A 27925-nucleotide genomic window follows, 5' to 3' on the forward strand; every position below is an offset into this window, starting at 1 on the left:
CTTATGTTGTAGAGTCAGCGGGCATCCCCGCATACCCCGCACATGATAAGCCCGCCTTGTTTATCATCCTCGCTTCCATCCGATGAGATTGTCTCCATGCTACTCTCCAACATCTACTCCAGATAGCGATTCTTCATCAGAGCTCCCTTCCCTCATGTCCCTCCCCGACAGAACCTCCTTCACCCCCCGCGACACCATCCATCACATCTGGACCGGCCTCAATCTCCCCCCAGCCACCCTCGAGTCCCTTGCCATAACTGACACCACCGAACCTGGTCTCCCCTCTTCCTACAAAGTCGGCCATCTCGCCCAAGCCTCCATTGCGCTGTCCGCGTTGCTTGCATCTCAGATTTACAGTCTCCGGACTAACAACCCTCCCCCAACGGTCTCCGTGCCTTACGAACACGCCTGCATCGAATTCAAATGCGAACGACTCTACACCCTCAACGGAGCTGCTGCTCCATCCGCTTGGGGCCCCATCGGAGGACTCCACGCGACATCAGACGGCTACGTCCGCGTCCACGACTCCTTCCTCAATCACCGCGAAGGGACCAAATCTCTCCTTGGCTGCATCCCCTCGGCCACCCGCGATGACATCGCCTCGAAGATCTCCGCCTGGCGATCCGTCGACCTCGAGTGCACCGCCGTGGACGCCAACCTCGCCATCGCCGCTCTTCGCACCTACTCCCAATGGGACGTTCTTCCCCACGCCAAAGCCATCGCCGACTTTCCCATCCTCCTCCGCCGCATCGGCGACGCCCCTCGTCGTCTCCCGGGCCCACAGAATGCAGACAAATGCTTACGAGGACTGCGCGTCCTGGAACTGTCGCGGGTAATTGCGGCCCCGTTATGCGGGAAGACGCTGGCCGCTCATGGCGCGGACGTGCTCTGGGTGACGAGTCCGCATCTACCGGATTTGCCGGACCTGGATCGGGAGTTCGGGTGCGGAAAGCGGACGATCCAGCTGGATTTGAATAATAGATTAGATCACACAGCGCTCCGTGAACTTCTGGAGGGTGCAGACGTCTTTATCCAGGGATACCGACCAGGAAGTATGGCGGCGAGAGGCTTGTCGCCAGAGGCAATTGCGAAACAACGTCAGGATCGCGGGATCATCTGTGCAAACATGTCCGCCTACGGCCCTGACGGTCCGTGGTCTCAGCGACGGGGCTTCGACTCCCTGGTCCAGACATGCTCTGGGCTGAATGTTTCCGAGGCAGAGCACTTCGGCGCCGGGGAAGCGGCTCGCCCGCTACCATGTCAGGCGTTGGACCACGCAGGTGGCTATTTCCTCGCGGCGGGGATCATGGCGGCGCTATATAGGCAGGCAACGGACGGAGGGTCCTGGCAGGTGGATGTCTCGTTGGCAGGGGTGATGAAGTACCTCCGATCATTGGGCCAGTATGAAGGGAAGAGCGGCTTCCACGACGCCCCGGACTATACCCGCACGCAGGATGTCCCCATTGAGTATCTCGAGGCGCGAATGACCGGGTTCGGGGAAATGACTTCTATCCGACACGCTGCGTCTATAGAGGGTGTTGAGATCGGATGTGAGATAATGCCCAAACCGTTGGGGTCCGACGAGAAGCGCTGGCTTTGATTCCCTCGGTCTGGTACCCTCGTGTCTGCCCCGCTGGCCCCCGCATTGCACAAAGAACCAGCAGCCCTGTTCGAATTGTGTCCAGAACGAGCAAAGCCCGCAGGCATCCAATCACAATGTCTGCCATTAGCCCAATCCCCAATCTGTGTCGATGCCCAGCAAAGCTGACCGAATCTAACGGCCGCGTTTCTTTTTCCTACTGCAGCCCTGATCAGCTCCAGCAAAGCCCCGCTGCAGAACGGTAACCTGGCTGTCAACGAGGGGCCTCTTTCAGATAAAGAGCAGGGCCCCAGAGGATGAGCATCGAATTGCTGGGGTTTATTTCTGGGATAACACCGGCTCTATGTGCACGTCATCCCGCATCAACGGAAACGAGTACCCCACGAGACTACAGCAAAGCAAATCAAGATGAAAGTCCTCATCCTCGGCACTGATATCGAGGCTTTCGTGTGCGCGATTGCCTGTTTCCGGGAGGGACTCGACGTGGTTGTTATAAATGGGAGGGATCCCATTGAGGGGGTATGCTGCCATTGTCATTTCCTATTGCCCTTCCCGCAGACTCATATCAGACAGACCATCCCGGGAGTGCACATCCCCCCAAACGGCACGTATATCCTACAACAGCTAGATCTTCTCGATGCCGTTCGGGAGAAAGCGGATATTATCGAATCGATCGATTTCCGTCGATATGCCGATGGGGGGTTGATCCGGGCGATGCCGTGCGGGGAGGATGTGTGTCGCGTGTACGGGGGTATTTGGGTGTACGTCTCCCCTTGTCTAAGTTGAAATGGCTAATGGCAATATGCATAGGACTATCCATCGAGAGGACTTGCTCCGCATTCTACAAGATCGAGCAAGAAGCCTAGGCGTGTCCATCCGCAATGCAGTGGTAACAGAAATGCTGTGCGAAAGCGCAGAAGTTATCCTAGACGACGGCGAACATATTCTAGGGGACGTACTCATCGGAGCTGACGGTCTGTTTCCATCATACAACTGTATCCCATATGCACAGTTCGACTAACAGACCCACGCATATAGGCATCAATTCCCAAGTCAGAGCTGCAATCCTGGCGTCTTCGCACCCTCTCCCCACAGCAGACAAACCCCCAGACAACACACCCAACCAGGTCACATACCAAACCACAATATCCAAAAAGCACCTGGAGGCGCTCAACAACCCCCGAATCGACGAGCTCTGGCAAAGAAAGAGCGTGACAGCCTGGCTCGGCCCAGACCAACACGCTATCCTCTACCCCCTTCCACACGGCGAGATATTCACCTTGACTATCTACCGCGCAGACTCCCACAATCTGCCTCAAGCGCAAACGATCCAAGAAACCTGTCCCGGATGGGATGATCGGTCCGTTCCTCTCCCTTTCCCTCCTATACTCAATTCCTCCCACCCCAACCCAGACAGAGATCCTAACTGATAAACAACCACATCACAGCCTCCAAACCATCCTCTCCCTTTCACCAAACACACCACCCACACCACCCACCCCAACCCAAAACCTCCCCCCTCTCCCCCTCCCCGCCTGGACAAAAGGCCAAACCACCCTCCTCGGCCCCTCCACCACTCCCACTCCAACCCCCCCCACGAAGCCCAAGAAACCGCCCTCCATCTCGAAGACGCCCTCGTGCTATCCACCCTCCTCGGCCTCCTGAACCTGCACCTGCACCTCCACCTCCAAACCTCCAGCCCCTCCCCCTCCCAACCATACTCTTCCCAGCCACATCCCTCCCAAACCAACCACCTACACTCCTCCCTCCCCTCCCTCCTCCACCTCTACTCCTCCCTCCGCAAACCCATCGCAGACCACAACATCCTCAGCGCGAGGGACACCCAGCGCATATTCCAGATGCGCGATGGGCTCGCACAGCGATTTCGTGACTGGGTTCTTTCCGGGGCGGGGGTTACGAGGGCGACGGAGATTGGGTGGGTGAGGGTTGTTTCTGCACGGGTGGAGGACAGGTTAGGGGGCGGGGAGATGGTGGTGAGGGAAGCGAGGGAGAGGTTTGACGAGTGGAGGAGGGTCAGGTTGCCTGGTTCGGTGGGGAGGGCGTCGTGTGGGATTGGGGGGTTGAGGAGGAGGTGGTATTCTGGTTGGGAGTGATGGTTATGTCATGAGGGAGGAATTGGGTGGGTGTCTGGACATCTTGGTCGAGTGGTTCTGCTTGAGAATGGCTTTGTGTTGGTGTTGGTATTGGCGCAGGCACGGTTGCTAACTACATGACATGACATGCCATCGGGATTCTAGTTTGGGAATACGTCTTGTTTCTTACGATGAATACGAAAATATGACTTCGACACCAGATTCAAGTACCATTTAGTTCTCAAAGTAGAAACCCGAGAATCACCTCCTGTATTCATGTCTATCGTAAATCTCGCCCTGAAGCCCGAAGCCCAGGCAGGCAAAGAAAAAAAAAGGGAAGGACCGGATCAAATCCGCGTCCGAGCATCGGATCAATCACATCGGTCCATCACTGCCAGCAATTTTTCCAAATAGGGGCCCTGGATATACTGCATCACGCGTCGCAGCCGCCGCAGCAGAGTCGTCGTGTCCTCTTCCGTCGTGGTCTGGCTGTTCAGACGCGCCAGTGGTCCCCAGACCCGCTACACCAGTCAGTATGGCTCTCAGAAACAAGAATCACAGCACCAAACCTACCACTTCCGACAGCGAATCGTCCACCCCCGCCGCGCCATAGACGATATAGAACTTCCAATCCTCTCCGACGATTGTGCAACCCACCACCGGCGGGGGAATCGGAGCTCCATCGCCCCGGGCGACGCTGGCGGCCGACGGCATGGACGGAGGGCGCTGGTCGAAGCCCCAGACCACCAAACCCGCCATCCACACCGCCAGTTGCACTTGCGCTTCAACCAAGTTGCCCTCCGGCGCCTTGGCTTCCAATCCCAGCCCCAGCAGTCGTTTCCCCGTGTGCGGATGGTCCACGTGGCTCAGATCCCGACCGGCCGCGTCGATGTCGATGCGTTCATACTCGGAAATCCACGGTTCTTTGGGGAGGCCCACCACCAGATCGATCGTCCGAGAGACCGTGTCTTTCGCCGTATATCGAGGCAGGTATTTCGCACCCACGGACTCGGATTGCCTAGTGTTAGCTTCGTTAGCATCGGACCGTCGGGCTCGTGGGAACATGGTTCGGCTCGGCATACACGCTCCACGATTCCAGCGACAGATCTCCAATCGCCAGGTCCAGCAAAGGTCGGACCACGTCCATCACCCAGGACCCCTCGCTGCGGAACTCGGCGGTGCAGCGACACGACGCCTGGGATATCTTCTCGATGCCATCCTGATCCCCCTCGCGGAGGGGATCGCCGCTGAAGAGCAGAAAGGTCAGGAGGTCTTTCACGGCGTCGCTCCCGGGGTCGTCGGTCTGCTGCAGAAAGACGACCTTGGGGGTGGCGGTGGCCAGCTGGGATTTGACGCGCGTGGCACTAGGACTGGACCCGGGCGGACTCGACTCGGAGCGGGAGACAGACTGGGGCACGGGGATGTCATGATTCCAGGACGGGCTGGGCCCGGAACAGGGAGATTCTGGGCATTCCTGGCGGGGTCGCTTGCCCGTGTCGGGCTCCTGGTCCTGGTCTGGGTCGGACGGGGGCTTTCGTTTGACGGAGTACGCGGCGGTGGTCCCGTTGCTGGCTCCGCTCGAAACCCTCTTCACTTCCTCTGCAAACACCTTCTCGTTCCAAATGGCTATGGCTCGCCTCTTATCACCGTCCATTTGTCAGAGGAGGAGGCTGCTCTACGGAGGATCGATAAGCGGATGGTCTTCGCCGTGCAGCGGTGACGTTGACGTTGGAAGATAAGCCCCAGGTGGATGTTGCTGGAGCAACTGCTTCCACCAATGAAAAGGGGTGGCTAATGTGTTCCGCAGGTGCAGGTCCATCAACCGAGGCTCGGAAAGGGCCTCTATCTAGATCGCAACCATGGTAGTCGTCGTCTTAGTCTGGGGATTTCTTGGGGGAAACTTCTGGTTAGCACGCGACTAAGACAGTGGATTTGGTTCGGGTAATACCGAACTCTGGGGTGTCTGAGTCGCGGAATCCGCTTGTCAGACATGATTTCTCGGGGTTCCCCTGAGTGGGCAGGTTTGGCTGCTGGACGAACGAAAGTTCATTCTGAAGCAACGTTAGTGTCTGATGGGCTACAGGATTAAGTTTGGGGGGGGGGGTTGACATCTCCCTACCGATGGGCTAGTGGTTATTTGGCTGACGATGGAAACAGCATCTGATAATAGATTGGACACATAATAAACCATTGATATCTCTGCGGTTTGAACGAATGGAGGGGATTGGATTGGATTGGGGAGAGAGGAAGAAGAAGAAGAAAGCGAAGAAGAAAAGCGAGACCCGATGGATGGATGACTCGATCGGGAAGGAGGGTCACGCCCCTTGACTCCTGCCCGGAAGAGACAGCCAAGGAAAGTGTTTCCACCATTGATTTCTATTGCCTAACTAGAGAGGCCGTCTATCTATTCAATCCCAAAAATCTCATGTCTAAACCTATGCGACATCAAGTCATCGAAAGAACATGCCATCCGACCGCGTACCATCTGCGGATTGGGCTTGAACCCTGCACCATCCCTTTCAGTCAACCAGAATGCTCTTCAGCACTCCTACCTTGGAACTCAGGGTACCACCTAATATCCAGTGTCGAACAGGCCAGGAAGAAGACTCCCAGGTTCGATTGTGGAAGACTGGTTAGTACAGCGAGACTTTTTAACATCTGCAACAGCGATGATTCGACAGCCAGTCTGCTTACTGGCACATATCTGCGAGACCTCTCAGTTCGACAAGGGGAAGCGTTTCTCCGGAGAAGACTAACTCAACGATGAGAGCGGCTTCTCTCTGGTCTGGTGAGAAGAGAATATCTTTTCCTGAAGTCCTCGGATGTCGTATTGGATATCCAATATGTATGGCTGTCTGGATATAAAACCGGAAAGCCGAGTTCGCCGTCAGAGTTCATGGAACTCTTTTTTCCAGCTCTTTCTTGAGCAATGTCATTAGGAAAATATCTCTCTCATTTCGATACAGAGGGGGGGAAAAACCTCTTTAATCTTGTTGCCACTGTTTCGTTAACGAATGACCCGAGATAGCCAGATAACCGAAGCTGATTATACTTACCTGTGTCTTTTCCTGGATCCATGATACCGTGGTATTCTTTTCATATGCAGATCAAGACACTTCTTTCCAACGAACTCTTTGAACTCAGCAGAATATAGATCATAACAGCTGAAAAATTGAAAACCCAATTGCATCACCCTAGGATCATGGCTAAATCATAGGTATCTTCTAGTTCACAGTCGGAGTGTTTTCGCACACTCCGGTGAGCGAGCCCTAATCAAGGAACTAAGTTGTCGGCATAAAGTATCTGATCAAAAGTTAGGATGATGCCATCGCAAAATCTCTAACAAGCGCGCAGGCACAGCTAACGAATCAAGTAAACGTCGATAAATTTGCACTACAGAAGGGCAATGGTCCTTCAAGACCACCGAGGCCACCTGCACGCAGAGTGCTGATCTCATGCGCTGCATAATGCGCCATTTCTCGATAAACCTCCAGAGGACAAAAGCCAAAGCGTAATTTGGCTTCCTTATTCTGCGTGAAATGGGCAGAAACTTGCAATATGACAAGCTATACACATGTCCATGTACTGGCGTATTCGAAATACCGATATATAAAACCAGCCAGTCGATGTTGTGGCAATCACTTCGTCGAACTGAGATTTGTTCAAGAATTGAGCAACCCGAGAGGGGCCCGAGGTCAAAACCACCAAGATGAGTACGGTCCCGATTCATCTTATTCCACAGCTCCAAGAGACTGGTGTTTTTTACCCACAGACATACTGATACATCAAAACATCTCGAGTCTCTCGGAGAAATGGAGGTCCATTATTCGGGTGCATTACGCCCATTCCAGAGAAAAGAGCTGAACTTTCTCCACTATCGACAGCTTGGCAATTAGCAAGACCAGTTTGAACTTGTTACCGGCATCTACCGAGCAGCAAATGTATGTTGGGCAAGGTAAAGCATAGAGTATACAGCTGGGGAGACAACTCTCTGACCAGATCCTGCATATCGACATGCTCCGCCGGATGTTCCTTCCAATGTAGTCTTTCTGCATGGCAGGGGTTCGCCAGGAAGAGCAATAGCCCACAAAAACATTTTTCCACAGTAAACAACCGCGCTGTTGTACTGGACAATCCTAGCAAGAGTACTGTAGGTTTCAGCGAGATTCGCTCTATCCACTGCACATATTTCAACTCCCCCACTGACTGAGAGACCATGCATATCTTCAGTCGTCGTTTCGGTCCGAACTTCTGGAACACTCCGTTGAACAGACCTTCAAGCAGAGCGTCAGATACACCCCACTGTCTGCTTTATTGAGAACAACCGAACCCTAAAGAGGGGGTTCATGTCGAGCATGACTGACCCTCGCCCTTGCTAAATCCTATCCTCCTCATCGCAAGAAGAAAGAAACACGTCCAGTATCTCCCAACACTGCACGTCCACCGGATAATATCCAAGGGTCGTACTCCGTCCTGCAGAATCGAATATAGGTGTTCACCCACCAACGACACATGTTGCTGGTAGATATGTGTCGGCAATGACAAGATGGTGGAAGACCACCAGTTCTCTATTTGAGAGTCTTCTGCAAGGGTCTGAGAATCGATTCTCGTGCGTCCTCATCTGTCCTGTGAAATGTATATCGGCCCATCGGACATGGGGGGCGTCATGTTGTTTCAAGATCTGTCCGTGTCCTTTTACCCCTTCGCAGCATATACTAAGAAGCCAGGGTAACGCACACTTCATAAAAGCGTTGATATAAGATAGATTATCTCAAGCTGGCCGTCTGTCTCGAACGCCAATGTGGCTTTCTCCCCTGCCCTGTGGCTGTCCTTGACTCGAATGTCGTTGCGACGACATTCGATCGACACAGACGGCGGTTTCTTCGTTTCCAGGATAGCGTCCTTGAAGAGACCGGATAACATCTCATAACCGCCAAGTTTTCTAATAACCACCTTCTTGTAGGTCCGGTCCGCTTCAACTGTTGTTCACATGATGCAGGGAATTCAACCATTCCAGATACTTTCATGAGTTTGAATCCATATATGATAGTTGCGTATAGCCCTCCCTGTCTGAGAGACGGAGAGTATTTCTATATAGTCCAACAATGTCTTGGAGTGTGCTCTTATTCGTGCCTTAAAATGTAGTGCAACGTATATCTCATATAACATATAACATATCCATGTAGATATCCAAGGTATACTCCCTCAACCACGGAAGAAGGAAGGAGAAGAGGAAGAGGAAGAGGAAGAGGAAGAGGAAGAAGAGGAAAGAAGACAGATTATATAGACCAAGATCAAAATCAGATTCACCAGAAGTTGAACATCAACTAGCTGTGTGGTGTGAATAAGTAGCTGGAATAAAAAAAAAACAATTCAATAAACTGGATTGCATTCTCATTCTGAACAGATATATCACGATCAATCAATCAATTATTAAGTGATGGACATCCACATCCACAGACAGACCTAGTATAGTATATCTACCTATCTATTACCCATCTATCCATCCAGCCATTCACCTTTTCACCTTTTCACCTTTTCCGATATCATGATGAAGGCCCATTCCCATATTTCTCAGGAATCAAAAAGAAATACCAACGAGAAGAGAAATCATCAACATCAACATCAACATCAACATTAACATTCAAACCATCTCGACCACCAAACCCAACCCGTTACAACCCCAAGAAGACACACGATCAAAAGATCAAAAACAACAACCTAAACCCAAGTCCCCCTCCCCACCACCCTCCCCAAAACCCCCGGCATCCCCGGAAACGCCTCCCGGGGCGCCACAACCCTAATCATAAACACCTCACAATCCCGATCCAACCCCGCCCGGTCCGTCCGCCAGCATCCCAGCATGAGACCATACCGGACCGGCGGGCAATCATCGGGGCAAAGGAGCAGCCCCTCTTTCTGTCTCAGGTACTCCAGGGCGTTGAGGCGGAGATGGTCCCCGTCCGGCATGACGAGGTACGTGGCGAGGAAGTCTCGGGCCTCGTACTGGGGGTACTCGACCACCGTGAGGAGGGAGGTCGGGGGCTGCCGGATGAGCATGCGGCGCCAGCTGGCCGTGGGCTCGGAGATGGCGGCGATGGTGGCTGGGTTGGGGCGTTTGGGTCCCGTCTCGCTGATGATGTAGGGGCTGATGATGGACTGGAAGAGGGGGTTGAGGGGCCGGTCCTGGGAGGTGGTCCCTGGGGGGGAGGACCGGCAGGGTTGGAAGTAGAGGGCTCGTTGGAGGTGAGGGCATCGGGTGATGATGGTTTGCCAGGTCCTGCAGACGCCCTGGGAGAGGAGCAGCGTGCGCATGTCCAGGCGGACGAGGATGAGCTCCAGCAGCTCCGGGATGGAGAGTACCAGGGCGACGGCGTTGCGATCCATGTTGATGATGGTTGTGGTGAGTTCGTTCCATCCCTCGAGTTCAGTCGAAGAGACATGGGCATGGAACAAAATCCCGGGATGATGGGTGGATGATGGGTGGATGATCTCATGTCGACAACTCTACTGTTGGTCAGGCTATATACAGTTACATCATGCTGGGAAGTACATGGACAGACACGGCTTTCTCTCTCTCTCTCTCTGGTATATCCAACAAACTAAGCACTGCCAGTCAGAATGATAAAAGACACACGCAACACGCAAACAGAATGAAACCACCACCTGGCCGCCATCCGAGCCGGGCAGACCAGCTTCCGCTCGCTAAATCCATGGCAAGAGCAGCACGCCGCCTTTGCCTTTTCAGTCCTCCTGGTAAGAGATCTTGCGCATTTCTCCCAGGCGTTGACGGGCCCGGGACAGGCTGTTCTCGAGCTGGAGGATTTCGACCTGGCAGCAACTCATTAGTCCCACTCACGCCACGGACAGAGACACCCAAAACTTACCTGCTGCTCCATCTCCTGCACCTTGAACTCGTGCGAGCTGAGCTTCGCGTAATCCACCTTGTCGCCGTCGTCCTGGTTCTTCTCCGAGATGATTTCCTGCACCTGTCGCACCAGCGTCCGGCACGCCACGCCAACCGCCTTGCTGGCGGTCTCCAGCCGATCCTGGGTCTTGCTCATGAACGTGGCCTTGACACGACTGGCAGCCACCAGCTGCGCCGTACTGGCCGCCACATCGTTACTGGCAACGATCAGCTGCTCTGGAGAGTTGCGGCCAGAGATGACCCCGTCCGCCGTCTCAATCAACGTGTTGGTCGAGGAGGCAACCGCCTTGGCCGCCGAGATCAACCCCTCGGTCCACCGGTTGTTCTTCTTGTAGAAGGCAGTCCGCGACGAGCTACCGCGGCCCTCCCGCACAATTTCCTGCTGGGATGCAGTGGCCGCCTTGATCAGTTCGGCGATGGCGGTGGTCACCGCAATTGCAGCCGCCAGGATGACATCGTTGATCCGAAGTTCATAAGTGGTGAAGCCATCGCGGGGCTTCTTCTTGAGGTTGGCCAGTCGCTGGGCCGCGGCGTCAATGGCATCGGCCGCCTTGAGAAGTTCCTGGTCCACCAGGTCACCCAGATCGCCGTTGGTGGCAATCTTCGCGCTCTTCGGCGCAAACGCATCAACCAGCTTCGACAGGGTTTGCAAGTCCCTCTGCACCTCGAGGTTGTTGTTGATCACAACATCGGTCTTTTGCAAGGCCTCCAGACCCTCCAGACGGACGGACTGGAGACCCCGGAAGAACCGCACGGTGGCCTGCGCAGACTTACGCGCCGCGTTGATAATCTGGTCCGCGTTCTTGTCGTCGTTGGTGAAGCGCGTCAACCCCTTGGTGTTGCTCAACACATCGGCAACGGATCCCGAGAAGATGGACACGGTCCGGATGATCTCCGCATGGGTGCTGTTGGGCCCGTCCGCGATGAAGTTGTTGAACGATGTGGAGAACTCCGTGGCGGACGCCGAAGCCTTTTCGATCTGCGAAAGCACATACGGGGGCGAGGCATTCTGGTTACCAGCCTGCATGGACGAATCCAATTCATACAATGCGTCGTCCACACGCTGCACACCGGTCTGGAGCACGGAATCGATGATATCGTTAATCTTGGAGACGGTGCTGTGCAGAACATGGTCGATCTGCGTGTCGAGCGCGGTGTCGACGTCACCTTGGTTCTATCGCGGAGCCCGTTAGCTTAGTGGCAAGACCATCAGCTCCTATCATTACGTACCATCTTCAGCTCCTCGAGCTCTATCAGCGCCTGCTCCATACCAGACTTGTACACTTCGATTTCCTCGTCCTTTTCGCGGAGGGCAAGATCGTGGTCCCCGGAGCGCTCCGAGTTCTTGCTGGAGATCTCCTCCAGGGCGCGAGACTTGTTCTGCGTTCACTGTTAGTGATTATCACCGAGAAGCTGCTGTTATGCTTACCCGGAGAGCCTCTTCCAGGTCGGCCATTTCCCGGTTGTATCTCGACAACAGGGTCGAGATCTCCGTGCCCTTGGAGCGTTCCGCATTCTCTGCGCGCTCAAGGGCAAAGCGGAGCTCCCGCTTGACCTTCTCGAGGTCATCCTTGTTGCTCCCGGTAAGACGATCTCTGTCGTGCAGCGCACGGTCTCTCTCGCGGATCATGTCGGCCAGCTCGAGGTTCTTGGTCTTGAGCTCACGCTCGAGCTTCTCACGGCGCTCAATTGCCTCCTGCGCCGATGCCGCCTTGAGTTTGAGACTCTTCGTCGTCTGCAACAAGTCGAGATGCTCCTGTCGGAGCTGCGAGTAGAGCTTGGCCAGGGCCTCGTACTTGGACCGCCACGTGTTCACCTGCTCCTGCAAAGACCGAATCAGGTCATCCTTGGAGGCATTCTGCAGGTTCAGGTTGGAGGTCAACTGGTTCATCTGTTCCTCCAGGTCCTTGACACGACGGTCGTACTGCTGCAGCATCAGCTGGTCGCGCTCATACTGAGCCCGAGCATTCAGATTCTCCTGCTCCAGTTCAGCCAAGCGACCCTGCGTCTGGGTCTGGTACTGTTCACGCAACAGTTGCTCCTGAGCGAGGCGCTGCTGCTCTGCCTGGAGGCGTTGCTGTTCCTCGAAGTCGAGCTGTGCTTTCTGCTGCGCAAGAAGTTGCTGCTGCTGCTGATCGTCCCATTGCTGCTGCAGACGACGCTGCTCTGCTTCATACTCCTCCTGCTGGCGCTTGGCTTCATTGGTCCAGAAATCATTGATGGGCTCCGGGTCAGCGACCGCCTTGGGCGGCGGGGTCGGCGTAGGCTCGGGCTCTTTCATCGGTCGCCTCGGCAGAGCCGGACGGTCGTCATCCTCCGACAGCAAGTTGGGAGGGTCCTGGGGCAGCTTGGGGACGGTGATCAGACTGGTCAGATACCGCAGGTTCGAGCACTCGTAGTAGAAGCGAACAAGGCGGTAGTGTTGGGCATCGTATCGGCCACGGAGGGGCTCTAGAGCCTCCGTGTCACCCGTGGCTGCGCAAAATATGAGTCAGTTCCATAGAATCGGCCTAGGGGAGACGAGCATACTCGTATGCATGGCCCTCAGCATGCTGGTGATGAACTTGTAGATACCGTAGCTCTCCTGGACCAGAGGCGTCAAGGCAGAGATCCGGCACTCGTTGTGGGTTCCCGATTGGAAATGCGAAAAGATCAACTTCTGGAAGGCGTCGATCTGATCCTGCAGCGTCATGAGGTCGCTAATGGCCTCGTATCTAGATGTCGTTAGCTGGGTGTCGTCCATTGTGCGATTATCCAGCTTACCCCTCATTCGGATCGTTGATCGTCTTCAAACTGATGTACTCCTCATATTCAAACAGGCCTGGGACCATCAGTAACCATGCGAGGGCGCAGCGTTTGTATCCTAACCGTTGAATTCGGGGTGGTTCCGGTGGAAGGTCAGCTTCGACTCGAGGTAGAAGACGTATTCGCGAATCAGAGGACCGTATCCTATCGACAGTCTCAAGTCAGCACCCTGCCTGCCCAGGTTCAGTTATCATATTGCGCACCTCGAATTCCCTCTCCTCCAACACCTCGCATCAGACTATCGATCCAATTGACATGCTGCTGCGCCTCCCGAACCACCACCGGGTGTCCTTCTTGCAAGACCTTGTGTATCGTGATGAGCGCCTTGAAGGTCTGGACTTCGTCGGCCAGGACGGGTTGGCTAGACAAACGACCGGTCAGCCGATCGCAATCAAACTAGGAAGAGCCACTCGACTGCCACATACACTTTCATGCCGGCCCAGAAGGCGGCGGACGATTTGTGGTCCCATGTGTACACGATGCAGCTCCGAACATGCTTCCCTGGGGCGAGTTAGCGAACGGCGGGTTGGTGCAGGCGGGGCAACGCGTTCTGATGCACGGGGCGAGTGAGGGGGTCAATCCGTACGTTTCGGGGCGGTTTCCTCTGTAGAATGAATGCGATATGATCAGTCACCAGAACTCATGAGGCCCGCGAGAGACACGGCAGCGGTTGGGTTGCGACTTACCAATACTCGTGGCCTTGCGAATGTTAATCGCCAAATCAGCCTCCGTGCTACACACGCGATGTCAGCATTCCATCTTTATCTCCCAATTCGGGTTGTCCGCGGGACTCATTGAAGCATCACGTACCGACTCATGCTGGCGGTTGCGAAGCTGTGGAGGGGAGGGGGAGGTGGATCAGGTCAGGGGAACAGAAGACGGAGAAGGGCGGCGGGAGCCGGTGGGCCCGAATCCGGACTGCGCTATCAGTTCGAATGTCCCTATCGGGGATGGACGGGGGGGAGGGGGGGGGATTAAAAGACAAGAAGATGTCCAGAGGGAGGACGGCGCGTGGACAGTGGACAATGGCGGTTCAAAAGGGCAATGAACAATACGGAGGGGGGGAATGCGAGGAGGGGAGGGGAGAAGAGCGACCAGGACAGAAGGAGAGAAGGAAGAGAGAGGATGACGTCCGGAAGGGAAGGCCAGAAGCTGACGCCTGCAGTCGGGCTTGGCGCGGGTCCCGTCCTTTCCTCCTTCGATTCTCCTCCCTCGTACTCCGTAGGCAGCGATCTTGTCGCCCAATCCGACATGCCCAATTGCTCCAATAGTAGTTACGTACGATCTACCACTCCCTAGGCGTCCCGACTCACAAGAGAAAAAACAAGAAAAAAAATATAAAGATTAAATAACGCTGCCTATCTACTCCGGGCCGACAGAAACAATCAATAGACCAGACCATACCACTAGATTTTGCGTGGACACCACATCACAAATGACGCCAGACTGCTGCACACGCTCAAGAACCAGCTGAGAGGGTATACCATGGGGATGCCCAGGAAGAAATGCCGTCCGCCTTGTCTCGCGCCTTCCTGTCTTAATCAAAACGCCTGCTCCGGACAGACAGCGCTCCGCTCTGCAGAGCTTGCTTTATGCGTCATCCTCTTCTATCCGTCTTGTTTCGCTCTCCGCCAGGCAACAGTTCGCTCGTCAGGGAATGATCCCGTCCGTGGCAGACAGGATCTCCATGCCGTGCTTCTCCGTATCCAGTCTAGGCTGCAAACCTGGAGTCTTCGCATCGCAGTCGGACGCGTCACGAGTCTCCTCCTCCCAGCTGCCCCCGGCCTCGGGCTCGCCCGGGGTGGACAGGGGTGAGTTGCCCTTCGTGCTCGGCGGTGCCGCGAGCCCTCCGTCCGGTGCGATGTCCACAACCGGGCTGTTGGGTCCCGAATCGTATGGCGCCTCCACCACCAGCAGCTCTTCGGGGTGATTTTCCGCGTCCTCGGGGTGGTACATGGGCTTGCGTCGGGGAAGAGGTGGCTTGGGGACAGGCCGCTTGTTCTCCTTCTCGGGCTTCCGTTCCGGCAAGGGTGGAGGGACCCCAACAGGTTTCCGCTTGGGCATCGCGGCGGAGCTCCTCTTATAGCCAAACTTGTCGGGGCGCGGCAACGGTGTCCCGGGTGGAGGGAGAGGGTGGCCGCGCCCGATCGGCTGGTCTGGAGTCCCTGCAGGGCGAGGCGCATCCTGGCCGGAGCTAGACTCGCCTCTGCCGAACATGTTCCATCCCCATTTCTTAGCGACGGAGGTGGCCGTGTTCAATAGGGGGCCTGTGGATTTGCCCTCCGAGCCGTTCGTAATGGATCGGGTCAAAGTTTCGAGCGTGCTGAGCCGTCTTGTTTTGTCGCTATTCAAGGATGCGGTAGAGCCGTTCTCCACGCCCCTAAGGTTGCTGGACGAGTCGTTTCCATGGTGGATAGAAGGCGGGCGGGTAGGCAGCTCACTGACGGGTTCATCGTAACTTTCGACGGACTCGACGAAGGAGGGATCCCGGCTCTGAGGCATGCTGTCCGAGGTCAAGTGACTGGCAGTCGGCGGCGAGTTCTCGGGCGTTTTATCCGGCGAGCCAGGAGGAGAGCGGTTCGATATCTCGATCATGGCGCTGGTGGCACTGCTCTTTTCCTCGCCCTTGGGGTCGGACAAGACCCGATCGATATTCACGTGGTCGGCTGTAAGAACCGGGTCGGCGGCGTGCGAGAAGGTCTGAGATCGAATAACCCGTGGGGGCGACCTGCCTGGCTTGTCCACGGCCGAGGACGACGCGCTGGCGTCATTCTTGGCCGAATCGCCCAAGGAGGTCTTGGATGTCTTGCGGGACTTTAAAGTGGTGTCCTTGTCCCCGGGCTCGGCGAGTGTTGGTGCGCTCATTGTGCGATCGTCTTTGATTCTCAGCACGTCCAGTGGGTCGTCTTTGGTACTTCCTGGGGTCTGGATTTGAGCACCAGACTCGTCGGGAATATCTTCCTTGGTGTCCGGTTTCGGGATCTCGCGCTGCCAGACGCCTCCTCGGAAACGCTGCGATTCGGTGTCCAGGAAGGGGATGTCGTCCCAGAACGGCAGGACAAGACTTTCCGCAACCACTTCGCGGATCCGGCTTTCAATGGTGCGCAGGATGATGCCGTAGGTTATCTGTTTCGAGCTGACAATCGGTTCAATGTCCATTTCCATGTTGGGCATTGTTTCGAATGATATCCAGATCCGGTTACTCGGAGGAGGCTTGAACCGTATGAGCAAATGGCCTTCGAGTTTCTTCAGTACCACGGCCAAGACGATGTCGACCTCTCTGGCCTTGAATCGAGGTCCCAGGTCGATGCGCACCGTTGCTGAGACTTCCACGCGGAAGTTGCCGGTATACTGGACATCCGTCTCCACGCAACAGTTCCCATCGACCGTCAGATCCTTGAGTCTGGGGTTGATGATGAAGGGCGCTTCTTCTCCCATATCAATCCTCTCGAGACCGATCTTGCTGATGAAGTTCGGCTTGTTGACACGAGAAATCTTCTTGGTGATCTTCTTCCGGATGACCTCTTCCATCTCTGGCGTTCGGTACATGGCGAGAAACAGCCTGCCCAGCACCGCATTGATCCATCGTGTCTGCAGTTGCTCTTCAGACGAATGCAGCCGCTGGACAAGCGTGACGATGTGTTTGATATCAAATGGCTGGTGCTTGGGAGGGCTGTCCGGGGAGTTCCACATCCTGGTCTGATTCTGGAGCATGGCGAAGTAGAAGTCCTCCTTGTCCGACAAATTTTCCGAGAAGAGGAAGAACGGCGGCGTAGGCCCTCCGAGATCCCCCAGCGACTCCAGCCGGCGCGACAGACAGATGGCATTTCTCTTCAGCCACAGTTCTCCCTCCGGAATCTGACCTTCTCCACCATGAATGCTCACGTCGTGATGGGCAAGCGAAATAACATATCGGACTTCCACCTGGTTCGCGTTATCGTAGAGCATCAAGTGGCCATGCCTATTTAGTCGTAATCATGAGTATCCCGAATCCTCTGGGAGGGGGGGTGGGGAGGGAACATACCGGAGAACGATATAGAATACGTTGCGTGCGCGCTTCCCGTTCTTTGGATTGTTCTTGGCGGGTTCGATGGTGGGTGCTTGCTTGCGGTCGAACAGGCTTCTATACATGGCCTGGTAGACGCTCGGGCTCTCCGCGGCGATCACCTCACCGGCCGGGGTGGTTCTCTCGGGAGGCTTTCCATTGACACCACCGGGCACATATTCACGGCAGACGGCGAAATAGCCTGCAGCCACATCGGAGTCGTGGGTGCGATGGAACTTTTCCGCGAGCTCATCGGTGCCGGATTTGAGGCTGTACTGGTCGTCGTTCGAGCGGTGGAGCGAGCCTTGCGTGGCTTCGGATGATCGCTGGGAGAGTGGGGAGGGGGATGGGAGAGTGAGATAGGCGAAGAGGAGTGCCAGCGACAGGACCAGCGGGATGAACGTGAGTCCGCCGAGGACGTAGATAAAGAGGAAACTGCCGAATGAACCCATTGGGAGCCGGTCGATCAAAGGGCCAGCGATAACAGCTCCTCCATGATCATGGGGTAACGAAAGACCAAGTGGCACCGGAGAGAACGTATCGGTCCTGTATGAGACCAGCTCGCGGGTAAAACGGAGGAGGGAGGACGAAAAAGGGGGGTAGAGAGGGGGGTTAAAGGACAAGTGGACCTCGAGGAGCGAGGAGATGGAGAGACAGGACAAGGGAGAAGCGGACGAGATGAGGTTGCGAGGTTGCAAGCAAGTTGTACTCCGACAGTCAGTAGATTAATTGTTCTTCACCTCCGCGCTTTCCGTGCGGGCCAGTAGTACCAGTAGTACCAAGTCATTACAGCCTTACAGCTGATCCTGTCATCATCGTTCGTCACTCGTGACATGACGGTATCCCGTGGGGCGGGAACAACGTTGCCCCGCCCCCCTGCAACGGCCGGTCCCGTGACTGCCGGGTTCCGTTCGGCGGTACGGAGTAAGTACAATACAATATTCCCTCTCCATCTACTGTTAGTTACCATTTACCATGCACTAGTGATTGAGATCAAATGACACGGCATCTCGGACAGCAGCTCCGGAAACGAAGCACCTACATTGACCTTGCGCCGCGGAGCGCAGTTCGACCCATTCCTTATCGTCAACGTGTCGGTGCAGAAGCGGTGGAGCTGCCACGAAACCTTGTCAGCAGTAGGACCCCAGTTCCTGTTGGAAGTCTGGAAGAGCTGAGAGTCTCCTGAGTCCAGGCACATCATGCTCGGGGAATGAGGTCACCAATCAGCGGGAGGGGACCTGGCTACCAGGGTTACAGGCAGGTTGTCATCGGGACTGCAAAGCATCCAGTGGAGGTTCTCAGCCAATGATATGCCGGTCAAGAATTCACCCCAGCGGAGAATCTATCCGACGCATTACGATCGATCCACTTTCCAGCAAACGCCTGGGTCTATCTACCAGACATAGCGGATCGAGTCGGACTGAAGAAAGAAATCTACAGGCACCCGGACTGCATCCTCGTTTGGCCCGACATCGGGTTTCAAGCCTGCCAGACAGCAACGTAACGTCATAATAATGAGCTCATCGGGGCTTTCTGCACAATACCTCGGCCAAGGAAGCGTGTTGGATAGCCGTTGTCGCTGGGACGGATAACTGAGGAAGTAAGGATAGCTTTCTTTCAGCACCTTGTCGTCTCACGGCTCGGATGCCGAAGGACATTGACAGAGGACTGGGGTGGTATTCTTTAAAGCCGGGTCACGATATGTGCTGGGCCTTTTTATACTTTATGGAGAATCCGACACGTTATGGTTCAAGTAACCCCGCACTGTTGGTGAAGACCTCCATAACTTGGGATCAATCAAATAATCGATCAATCTGAAACACCCCTTAATGAAAAGATATGTGCTTGTTCACTGGTGCCTACGCAGGAGGTCATCGGCTGGCGTCCTAACCTGGAAACAAATCATAGAACCCGGCAACTTGTAACAAGAAAAAGGTCGTTAAGGTAGAAATCTCTGTTCTGCAGCATCATGCAAACAGGGAGGTTCCCACGGGGTGGATGGCACGTGTCATGTGATGATCGTAAAAGAGTCCCCGGATTTTGCTCTCCTCGCTTCAACAACTACACACGCCATCAGTAGCCATGGCATAAACACCACCTCTCACCCGTCCACGCAAAAGGCTGGTCATCATGGCCTCCCCCGGAACTTCCTGGATTTGCAGAGCAAGACTTGCAATGCAGAAACCAGACTGACGCGCACTACGCAGTCCCCGTCCTGTAGCTAACTAACGTGCGCAGACAGAATCAGCGACTCAAATCTCTACGGGTTAACGGGCTGGGAAAAATCCCATCGCCCTACACTATCATACACTCGGATCTCGATCTGCACCAGGTGGGTCATGTCAAATCCCGCATCTTTCTGTGGCATCCACAATCTGACAGCAGCGCTGTATCGGAAATCCAAAAGGTTAAGAGCTCATACTGCAAACCAGAAGGCCGCGAATGTCTTGACTGGCGAATGCGAAGCGCCCCCTGCGATAACACGCCCCATGAGATGGCCATCCGAGATACAGCCTTAAGCCGAGTACACCAGCCACTGGAAGCTTGAATCCGGTTTCCTCGTTGCATGAATCTGCAAGGCGCGGGTTTCAAACGGGAATCCCGACCTGCATGGCATATCTATCCGACGGCTTGAGAAACAGGCCCTTTCGGGTTGATCGATCAGGGTCTTCGGATATTAGGGGCGCAGGAACCTGCCAGGTCATGAGATAGGCGCATCTTAATGGTCTGACCCGAGCAGATGGAGTTTGGACTGCACAAGCAATGCTGCAGGATACACAGAAACAAGTCGTCCCGGGCTAGGCCTGACTGGGTCGTTGCTGACCCCCAAGTCTCGAGCACCCAAGACTGATCAACCCGGACTCTACTCACTTGTATCACTGCTCTTCCTTCCCCACCTTCCGGCTATATCACGTACTTGCCCGATTGCCGTCGTTCGACGTTTACTTGCGCCGAATCATAAACGTCGAGTTGCGATATATCGGTCATAGAGGATTGGGCGTGTTATGCTCTGCAAAACATCGACCAAAAGTTCGCCCACATAGTTTAGGTTCAAAATAGATCTACGGTCCAGCGTCCAGGGCTCTTGGAACTACATACGGAGAGCTGCCACGGGTATAACGCCCACGTCAACTGCCGTCGGATTGTCCACCAACCTGCATCATTGCCATAAGTCGAAGTTGCAAGGTAGTACCGGCCATCAGAGTCCAGGCCACCTACAGAGGCCGGCCCAACCTGCACCGCCTGGTCAGAGACGAGGCGCAAACCTGCAGGTTCCCGATTGAAGAACACAAATGAATGGCCATGAAGTGATTTGCCAAAGGGCCTAACCAGTTGGATGAACCAAGTGGGTATCTAAGTCCGAGCTGCTAAGCCCGCTCCACCCCTGCCAGGTTAGCCGCCGACTGGGACTGCGAATCAGTCAACTCGGCTGGTTGATAAGCCTGGTAAAAAGCAGGTCCATCCCCAGGGATTGGTTCAGCTCCCACTGGGGCCCCGCCCTGGGGTGTACTCTTTTAACCCCAGAATGTCCACGACTGAGATCTCGGGTTGAGAGCTTTCAGCTGAGCAGATTCTCTCTCGTGTTGAAGACTGCAAGATGCGTCCATCGATTCTTTCCCTGCTGGGGTATGTGGCCTCAGCTCTCGCCGCATGCCCCTATGCCGGTCAGGCCATTTTAGGCGCGGATGACGGAATGGCAGGCCCGCACGCACACCCCGTCCTCGGCCAGCCTGCTGCCGATGACAAGAAGGGCGTGTTTTTGATGAACCGGATCGCTCCCGGAACTTCTGAGCTGTTCATTGCCGATGCCGATGGAAAGAATGAGCGGCCTCTGCTATCCAACCCCGTCTACGAATACCACGCCACCTTCTCCCCCGACGGAGAATGGATTCTCTTCACTAGCGAGCGCAACGGGGACGGCAACTCAGATATCTACCGCGTCCGCACCAACGGTTCCAATCTCCAGGAGCTCGTGGCCACGCCTGCAGTGGAGGACTCGGTCGTGCTGTCTCCGGATGGAAGCCAGGCCGCCTACGTGTCCACGCAGGGCCTCCTAGCCAACGTCTGGTTGCTCGACCTGAAAACCGGCATGCAAACCAACCTGACCGGCACGATCGCGCAGACTGCAAATGCCAGCCAGCCCAACGGTTATTTCCGCCCTTCCTGGTCCCCGGATGGGCAGTGGATCGCCTTCTCCTCGGACCGCAACACGATATGGGACGGTCACGGTCAGGAGACTTACCTGGGCAAGACCGGCTGGGAGCACACCCAGGAGCTTGCCATCTATGCAATCCGGGCCGACGGGACTGGCTTTCGCCAGGTTGTCGCAAAGCAAGGCTATTCTCTGGGTTCACCAAAATGGTCTCCCGACGGCAAGCGAATCGTCTTCTACGAGATGACCCGAGAGACGACTTGGAGCGCGCACCGTCCCGAGTCCGTTGCATCTGCCAGCTCCAGCGTGGTCTCCGTAGACTTCGCGACGGGCACTGACCGCAAGGTCGAAGCCGGGGGCTCCGGCATCAAAATATCTCCGCAGTACCTCTCGCAGACCGACATCGGCTACCTCCTCAAGGGTGGTTCCAGCGAGGGTCTCTACACCACCGGTGGTATGTACGTGAACAGCCCTGATATAGTGCGCTCGCCCGCCTGGTCGCCCGATGGCAAGAAGGTGGTCTACGAGAAGATCAGCTGGGTGATCCGCCCAATGGAAAAGCCTCTCTACAGCTGGGACAGCGACTGGGAGTACCGCTTCACGGATGTCTTCCCGCAGCTCTCCCTCCAGGACCGCCTCGCCATCACTCAAAAACAACTGGGCAACTCATCCATCGTGACGATGACCCCATCGGCCCAGAATCTCACCCTCGTCTACGACCCCCTTGACTCCGGACTAATGAGCACGACCGCTGTCAAAGGGTGCCTCGCGGGTGCGTTCATGCCCGCCTGGTCCCCAGACGGCGAATGGCTTGTCTTTGGCGTGGGATACTGGTTCCAGGCCCGCGCAGCTTCCGGCGGATGGCTGGTGCGAGCCACCGCGAACGGGTCGTACTCAGAGGTCCTGACGGAGAGCAAAGCTACCCTTGACAGCCAGACCATCAACTCGGGCTTCCCCAGCTTCTCGCACGACGGCAAGAAGATCGTGTATCGCGTGTGGGGCTCGGAGTCGACCAAGGGAGACAAATCACAGCTCGGCCTGCGGGTGATGGACCTGGAGACGAAGACTATCACCGTTCTGACGACCGAATGGGACAACCTGCCTTTCTTCTCGCCGGACGGCGAGCGCATCGTGTTCACCCGCAAGACCAGCACGACCAACTACGATGTCTGCACGATCCGGCCGGACGGCACAGATCTTCGCGTCCTGACGAGCAGCGGAGCCAACGACGCGCATGCGGTGTGGTCGCGCGACGGCCGTATTGTCTACTCGACGGGCGAATACGGGTTCCAGGACGAGTGTGCCCTGTACGATAACACCTTCCAGCCGTACGGGCAGATCAATATCATGGATGCGGATGGGTCGAATAAGCGGGCCCTGACCAATTCCCTGTGGGAGGATTCGATGCCTCTTTACCTGGCCAACAGCGTGTTCGCTTGAAGGGTATTGATTGATTGATTGCGATGCTGTAGCTTTATTAGAAGAGTCTGTCTGCATAACTCGAATTCTGTACATAGATATTGTAGACTACGTTGGACTCTGTCTGCATTAGTTGCAAAGACCCACAATATAACTACCTAACACCTTACAGGTGAACATTAATAAAACTAATATTACCCCCCAACCAGCCCAACCCAGCATAAAACCACGCAAGTACCTACAAGCACTCTAAATCACAGACCGAAATGAAATTGTATAAAACAGATAGAATACAATAAAATAAAATAATCCATGAATCTATTACCCCCCCCAGTCGAGGCTCTCGATCAACCACACAGCGGAGAGAAGTAGGTCTATACCAGCAGACGCGCCATAATAAAGACAGGAAAATATAGATACTGATAGTAGCAGTGCTGATGATGGATGATGATGATGATGATGATGATGATGGTACACGGGCCGGAGACGAGCGCCCAATATAAACAACGAAGACGACGCCGATATGTGATCCGCCTCCCTTACTTGCGCCGGTTCATGGTCTTCTCGCACATCTGGACCAGGCCGGCCTTGGCCTCGCTGTCGGGGAAGTCGGAGAGAGAGACAATGGCCTTGTCGGCGTATTCCCGGGCCAGGAGACGCGTCTGTTCGACGCCGTCGGCCTTGATCACGAGTTCACGGGCCTGTATCGGTCGGTGTTAGCGATGTCATTCGACAGGACCTCAAAGGGGGGGGATTACCTTCTGCACATCGCCGGCCTGGCTGAACTTCCGTCCCACCAGAGGACCAAGCTCCGGGTACTGCTTCCAGGCGAAAAGCAGGGGCGCCGTCGCCAGGCCCAGCTCCAGGTCGGCACCCACCGGCTTGCCCATCTCGGCCTCGCTCACCGTGTAGTCCAGCATGTCGTCCACCAGCTGGAACGCCAGCCCCAGGTTGCGTCCGTACTGGTACGCCGCCTCCACGATCTCGGGGACGCTGTGGCCCAGCACCGCGGTCGACCGGCAGGACTTGCTGATCAAGCTGCCCGTCTTCAGGTACGTCTTCTGCAGGTAGTACGAGAGGGTGTCGTCCTTGAAGACCGGGTTCTTCTCGTCCGCAGCCGTGTTCTTCAGCTGCATGAACTCGCCCTCGACCAGGTTGGTGATCACAGTCGACATCAGCTCGATGACCTCGGGGTCCCTCAACCGGGCCAGCGCCACGGAGGCCCGGCCCAGCATGAAGTCTCCCGCCAGCACGGCCATCTTGTTTCCGAATTGCAGGTTGGCGGACGTGAACGAGCGGCGGGTCTCGGCGTTGTCGATGACATCGTCGTGGAGGAGGGACGCGGTGTGGATCAGCTCGGTGATCTCCGCCAGTCGGCGCTGCGTCGGCAGGATGTCCTTGTCGCCGGTGAAGTCGTACGACGGCGTGTCTCCGCCCGTGGACGAGAGCGAGTTCAGGTCCGGGTTGTTGTCGACCAGGATCGAGTGGGAGCTGATGGGGTCGTTCACCGTCGCCGAGTTGCGGTCCGTCTCCGCCGTCCGGGGACACAACGCGGTCGCCTGAGACATCAACAGCACCAGCAGGGGCCGCATGTGTTTCCCCTCGCTCCGGGTGTAGTATTTGGCGACCTTGTCCAGCGTCGGGTGACCGGACCCCAGCAGCTGGCGAAGGTTCTTCGTCAGGAACTTGAGCTCCTTGCCCACCATGCGCAATGGGTCGACGGAGATGCCGGGGGGCGCCTTGGGCAGGCCCTTGAAGATGGTCTGGGCGGCCGTGACCGCAGCCCCGAAGGGGGAGACCTCCCTCCGTCTCGTGGGGTGGTACTGTCGCGTCTGCAGCTGGGCAGAGCTTGTGAGGAGGAGGTCATTGCGGAGGCATTGCCAGCAGATTATCGGCGAGGGCGAGGGCGAGGGCGTGGTCGTGACGCGTGACGAAAGCACCAGCCCGGAGGCCGGCACCACGCGGGCCTTCATGATCGGGGGACGGGACGGGGACGGAGACGAGCTGAAACTGGGAGGCGACGAGGGGAGCGGTTCATAACAAAGAGGACAGAAGCACTTGAGACTTTTTTGGGGGGGGAACCAGGGAACGAGTCCGGGGGGGCAGCAGCAATGGCGAGGTGGATGAATGAAGCGCAACTTTTCCAAGGCGACGGCCGAAAGATTTCGGAGTCGCCTCGGCCCGGCTCGGGGAGTTCCTGCCAAACCCTACAATTAACGGACATCCATCCCTACGCTTTCCTGCCTGCCCTGGTGGATTGGATACTTTATACAAGCACATTCCGCTCTAGTCTGCTTGGTCTGCTTGGAATTACAGCGGACAGCCCGGCTCTCACCCGGCAACCCCTCTACACGACATAGGAAACGATGCAGTCAACATAGGAAAAAAAAAAAAAAACCACGGAAGATGAAGAAGATCGAACATCACGCCGGCAAAGCTCATTCCTGCCCTGTCCTTCATACACACCCAAACGACGAACGAAACTGCAGATAAGAAGAACACAATGTGGATGCCACCGCACCGACTATAGCACGACTAACTCAGGACCCGGGGCTGGATGTTTACTAGATGGCGTCGAAGTCGCCGCCCGCATCCTCGTCGTCCATGTCGCCCTCCTGGATCTCCTTGGCCAACTCCCGCTCGCGCTCCCGGGCCTCCTGTGCGCTCTTCAGCTCCAGACGGTGCTGGTTCATGGGGAACCGCATGGCCTGGCCAGACATTAGCATTCGCACCCAGTAGTACTCCACATGTAGAACTTGACAGGCACAAAAAAAAAAAAAAAAAAAAAAAAAACTCACCTTGACGCTCTCGTCGTGGAGACTCAAGCAGGCCCGGATACGCTCGTGGAACACCTCCCCGGGCTCGCGGGTGGCGTAGATGTCGCCCACCTCCTTGCTCTTCATGAAGCCCCGCTCGTGGTCCAGGCTCGCCTCGATCACGCCGTCGCGGATCGCCTTGGCCACGATGTACTCGGCCGACTCCTCGCTGTCCAGGCCGAGGCGCAGGCAGATGTCCCGCAGCGAGATGCGCGAGTACGACAGCGACATCATGCGGATGCCCGTCTTGATGACGTTCTGCCGCAGGCGCAGGATGAGCGTGTACGTGGCATCCTTGCGGAACGTGGCGCTGTGGGTATTTACAATGTTCAGGAACCCGTCCAGGTCCCCGACACTCACCGCCTGGACGAGCAGGAAGTACGGGTGCATCGCCCGTTCCAGCGCCGCCTGCCGGAAGATGGCGCGGTCGGGGATGTCGCCCATGAGGAGCTCAACCACGACCAGCAGCTTGTGCGAGGCCTGGTAGAACCCGCGCGCACTGGGGCTGGAGGGCGACTTCCGGGTGGCTCCGATCAGGTGTCCGTGGGCCTCCGTGTACTGCAGTTGGATGGCACGGATGCGGCCCAGGTAGTAGAGGTAGCGGGCGATCTGGTTGTTGGATGCCGACGGGGGGAATCGGTTGTGCGAGATGAGGAGATCGGCCTGCGAGATGTGAGACGTCGACAGGTAGTTGCGCAGCAGGAGCGTCATCACGGTCGCCTGCGTGTCCACGTCCTTCCGGAGCACGGCCGTGCGCAGAGCAGCCAGCAGGGGCTGGCGGATCTGAGTGACGGTGGCGGCCGGGGACGGGGGCAGGGGGGCAATCTGCTCGAAGAAGAGGGAGTAGTAGAAGTAGACGCGAGCCGCCAGCGAGTCAAGGGTGCGGCGGTTGACCGTCCGCAGCCGCTCGATCAGGTTGGTCGAGAACTCCGCGCCCTTCTGGATCTCCTTCCTATCGAACAGATAGATCTGGACCAGGATCGACAGATAGGTATCCACCTCGGGCAGGACCTCCTTGGGGGCAGGCTTGGACTTGTCCGACTCGACCTCCATCTTCGAGCTGCCGTCAAAGGCGCCGGCTTGCTCGATGGCACTCAGCAGGAACGAGGCGGTGGAACTGGACTGGGGGTAGGTCTCCACGATGACCTCGGACAGCACCTCGGCGGTGACGTGCTTGCGCATGGACGATATCGAGCGCAGGACGCGGAGGGTGAATCTGGGGTCGAAGTGGGCGACCGCGCGTTCGAGGAGTGTGAAGTTGGTCTTGATGTCTGGAAGGGGGGGTTCGAGCATGTCAGTGCCGAGCGCAGAGCGATGCCGACCCGGCGAGGATGAAACAAACCTTGGATGGCCTTGACCTTGGGGTCAACCTCCGGCTCCGCATCCTCCTCGGCGCCCTCCATGGCGACGTCACCTTCTTGGTCCGCACCTTTCTCGCCGGATAGCCTGGAACCCTTGGTAGGGGGCACTACAACAGTCATCTTCTCGTCACCTTTGCGGCCCTGACTGGCGTTGAATGAAGATGTAGGCCCACCTGCCGTATCCTCTCCCATCTCGACGTCCTCCGAGCCGTTCACGCCCTTCTCTGCCGGGTCGGACCCGTTGGCCCGCGACTGATCGCGCTGTTCGCCCATGCCGGGGTTGGCGGAGCTGTTGGATGAGGCGGCTTTCGAGGGAGCGGCCGATTTGGCCTTGTTGGCAGCGGCGCGGGTAGGCGCCGGCTTATCTTTCTTGGAGCTGGCCTTGTCACCGTTAGCAGATGACGAGGTATCTGACTTGCTGTTTGATCTCAGCGAGCGCCTCTCAGCCGGCATCTTTCGTGTTTGCTGGTGTGACGTTCCGTTGTGGGGGGGGAGAGCTCAGACGAGCACTGGGGACCGCGGTACGGGAAGCCGAGGAAGGGGGGGGGAGAAGCACAGTGGAGAGAGCGGGAATATACAGATGGAAGGGAGAGGGGGGGGGATAGCGGTGGAGGTAGAGGAGACAAGAGGTGGGTGGAAGATGATGGGGGATGAGAGAGTTGGGTGGAAAGAAGCAGAAGGTTGATGAGGTGGTGATGTGATGTC

At 56.4% G+C, this 27925-nt stretch overlaps 9 protein-coding genes across 9 annotated transcripts; 4 read left to right on the top strand and 5 right to left on the bottom strand.

The window, feature by feature from the left end:
* Positions 1 to 154: 154 nt before the first annotated feature.
* On the top strand, positions 155 to 1600 carry BO70DRAFT_356300 (CAIB/BAIF family enzyme; the record flags this gene model as incomplete). The annotated part of the gene is made up of 1 exon (XM_025541930.1): positions 155 to 1600. One exon carries the CDS (start codon positions 155 to 157, stop codon positions 1598 to 1600), a length of 1446 nt encoding a protein of 481 aa, XP_025395018.1.
* A 408-nt stretch (positions 1601 to 2008) lies between these two features.
* On the top strand, positions 2009 to 3714 carry BO70DRAFT_374529 (FAD-dependent oxidoreductase; the record flags this gene model as incomplete). Its single annotated transcript, XM_025544973.1, has 5 exons — positions 2009 to 2119; positions 2174 to 2361; positions 2411 to 2574; positions 2711 to 2960; positions 3147 to 3714. 5 exons carry the CDS (start codon positions 2009 to 2011, stop codon positions 3712 to 3714), a joined length of 1281 nt encoding a protein of 426 aa, XP_025395019.1.
* A 206-nt stretch (positions 3715 to 3920) lies between these two features.
* BO70DRAFT_345297 (uncharacterized protein) lies at positions 3921 to 5347 on the bottom strand (the record flags this gene model as incomplete). Its single annotated transcript, XM_025541496.1, has 3 exons — positions 3921 to 4214; positions 4267 to 4711; positions 4776 to 5347. The coding sequence occupies 3 exons, from the start codon at positions 5345 to 5347 to the stop codon at positions 4065 to 4067; spliced, it is 1167 nt and encodes a 388-aa protein (XP_025395020.1). The 3' UTR covers positions 3921 to 4064.
* Positions 5348 to 5855: 508 nt separating this feature from the next.
* BO70DRAFT_432911 (uncharacterized protein) lies at positions 5856 to 7208 on the top strand. The gene is made up of 2 exons (XM_025548367.1): positions 5856 to 6325; positions 7093 to 7208. The coding sequence occupies exons 1-2, from the start codon at positions 5987 to 5989 to the stop codon at positions 7159 to 7161; spliced, it is 408 nt and encodes a 135-aa protein (XP_025395021.1). The 5' UTR covers positions 5856 to 5986; the 3' UTR covers positions 7162 to 7208.
* Positions 7209 to 9711: 2503 nt separating this feature from the next.
* On the bottom strand, positions 9712 to 10053 carry BO70DRAFT_260192 (uncharacterized protein; the record flags this gene model as incomplete). Its single annotated transcript, XM_025538904.1, has 1 exon — positions 9712 to 10053. A coding segment is annotated over one exon (342 nt), but the record flags the coding sequence as incomplete, so codon positions are not given.
* A 384-nt stretch (positions 10054 to 10437) lies between these two features.
* BO70DRAFT_400551 (putative cytoskeleton assembly control protein Sla2) lies at positions 10438 to 14244 on the bottom strand (the record flags this gene model as incomplete). The annotated part of the gene is made up of 11 exons (XM_025546932.1): positions 10438 to 10524; positions 10581 to 11795; positions 11852 to 12001; positions 12051 to 13096; positions 13151 to 13335; positions 13385 to 13442; positions 13490 to 13570; positions 13630 to 13787; positions 13852 to 13927; positions 14113 to 14159; positions 14237 to 14244. 11 exons carry the CDS (start codon positions 14242 to 14244, stop codon positions 10438 to 10440), a joined length of 3111 nt encoding a protein of 1036 aa, XP_025395023.1.
* A 507-nt stretch (positions 14245 to 14751) lies between these two features.
* Positions 14752 to 18180, bottom strand: BO70DRAFT_366246 (uncharacterized protein). Its single transcript, XM_025544288.1, has 2 exons — positions 17451 to 18180; positions 14752 to 17387 (listed from the first exon to the last, which is right to left on the bottom strand). The coding sequence occupies exons 1-2, from the start codon at positions 17921 to 17923 to the stop codon at positions 15077 to 15079; spliced, it is 2784 nt and encodes a 927-aa protein (XP_025395024.1). The 5' UTR covers positions 17924 to 18180; the 3' UTR covers positions 14752 to 15076.
* A 2889-nt stretch (positions 18181 to 21069) lies between these two features.
* Positions 21070 to 23064, top strand: BO70DRAFT_356305 (TolB family protein; the record flags this gene model as incomplete). Its single annotated transcript, XM_025541931.1, has 1 exon — positions 21070 to 23064. The coding sequence occupies one exon, from the start codon at positions 21070 to 21072 to the stop codon at positions 23062 to 23064; it is 1995 nt and encodes a 664-aa protein (XP_025395025.1).
* A 240-nt stretch (positions 23065 to 23304) lies between these two features.
* On the bottom strand, positions 23305 to 27673 carry BO70DRAFT_323632 (proteasome regulatory particle lid subunit RPN3; the record flags this gene model as incomplete). The annotated part of the gene is made up of 5 exons (XM_025540595.1): positions 23305 to 23744; positions 23802 to 25047; positions 25609 to 25751; positions 25842 to 27130; positions 27202 to 27673. 5 exons carry the CDS (start codon positions 27671 to 27673, stop codon positions 23583 to 23585), a joined length of 3312 nt encoding a protein of 1103 aa, XP_025395026.1. The 3' UTR covers positions 23305 to 23582.
* Between the last annotated feature and the right edge of the window lie 252 nt (positions 27674 to 27925).

The sequence above is a fragment of the Aspergillus heteromorphus genome (assembly GCF_003184545.1).
Source record: "Aspergillus heteromorphus CBS 117.55 chromosome Unknown BO70scaffold_40, whole genome shotgun sequence".
NCBI lineage: Eukaryota > Fungi > Ascomycota > Eurotiomycetes > Eurotiales > Aspergillaceae > Aspergillus > Aspergillus heteromorphus.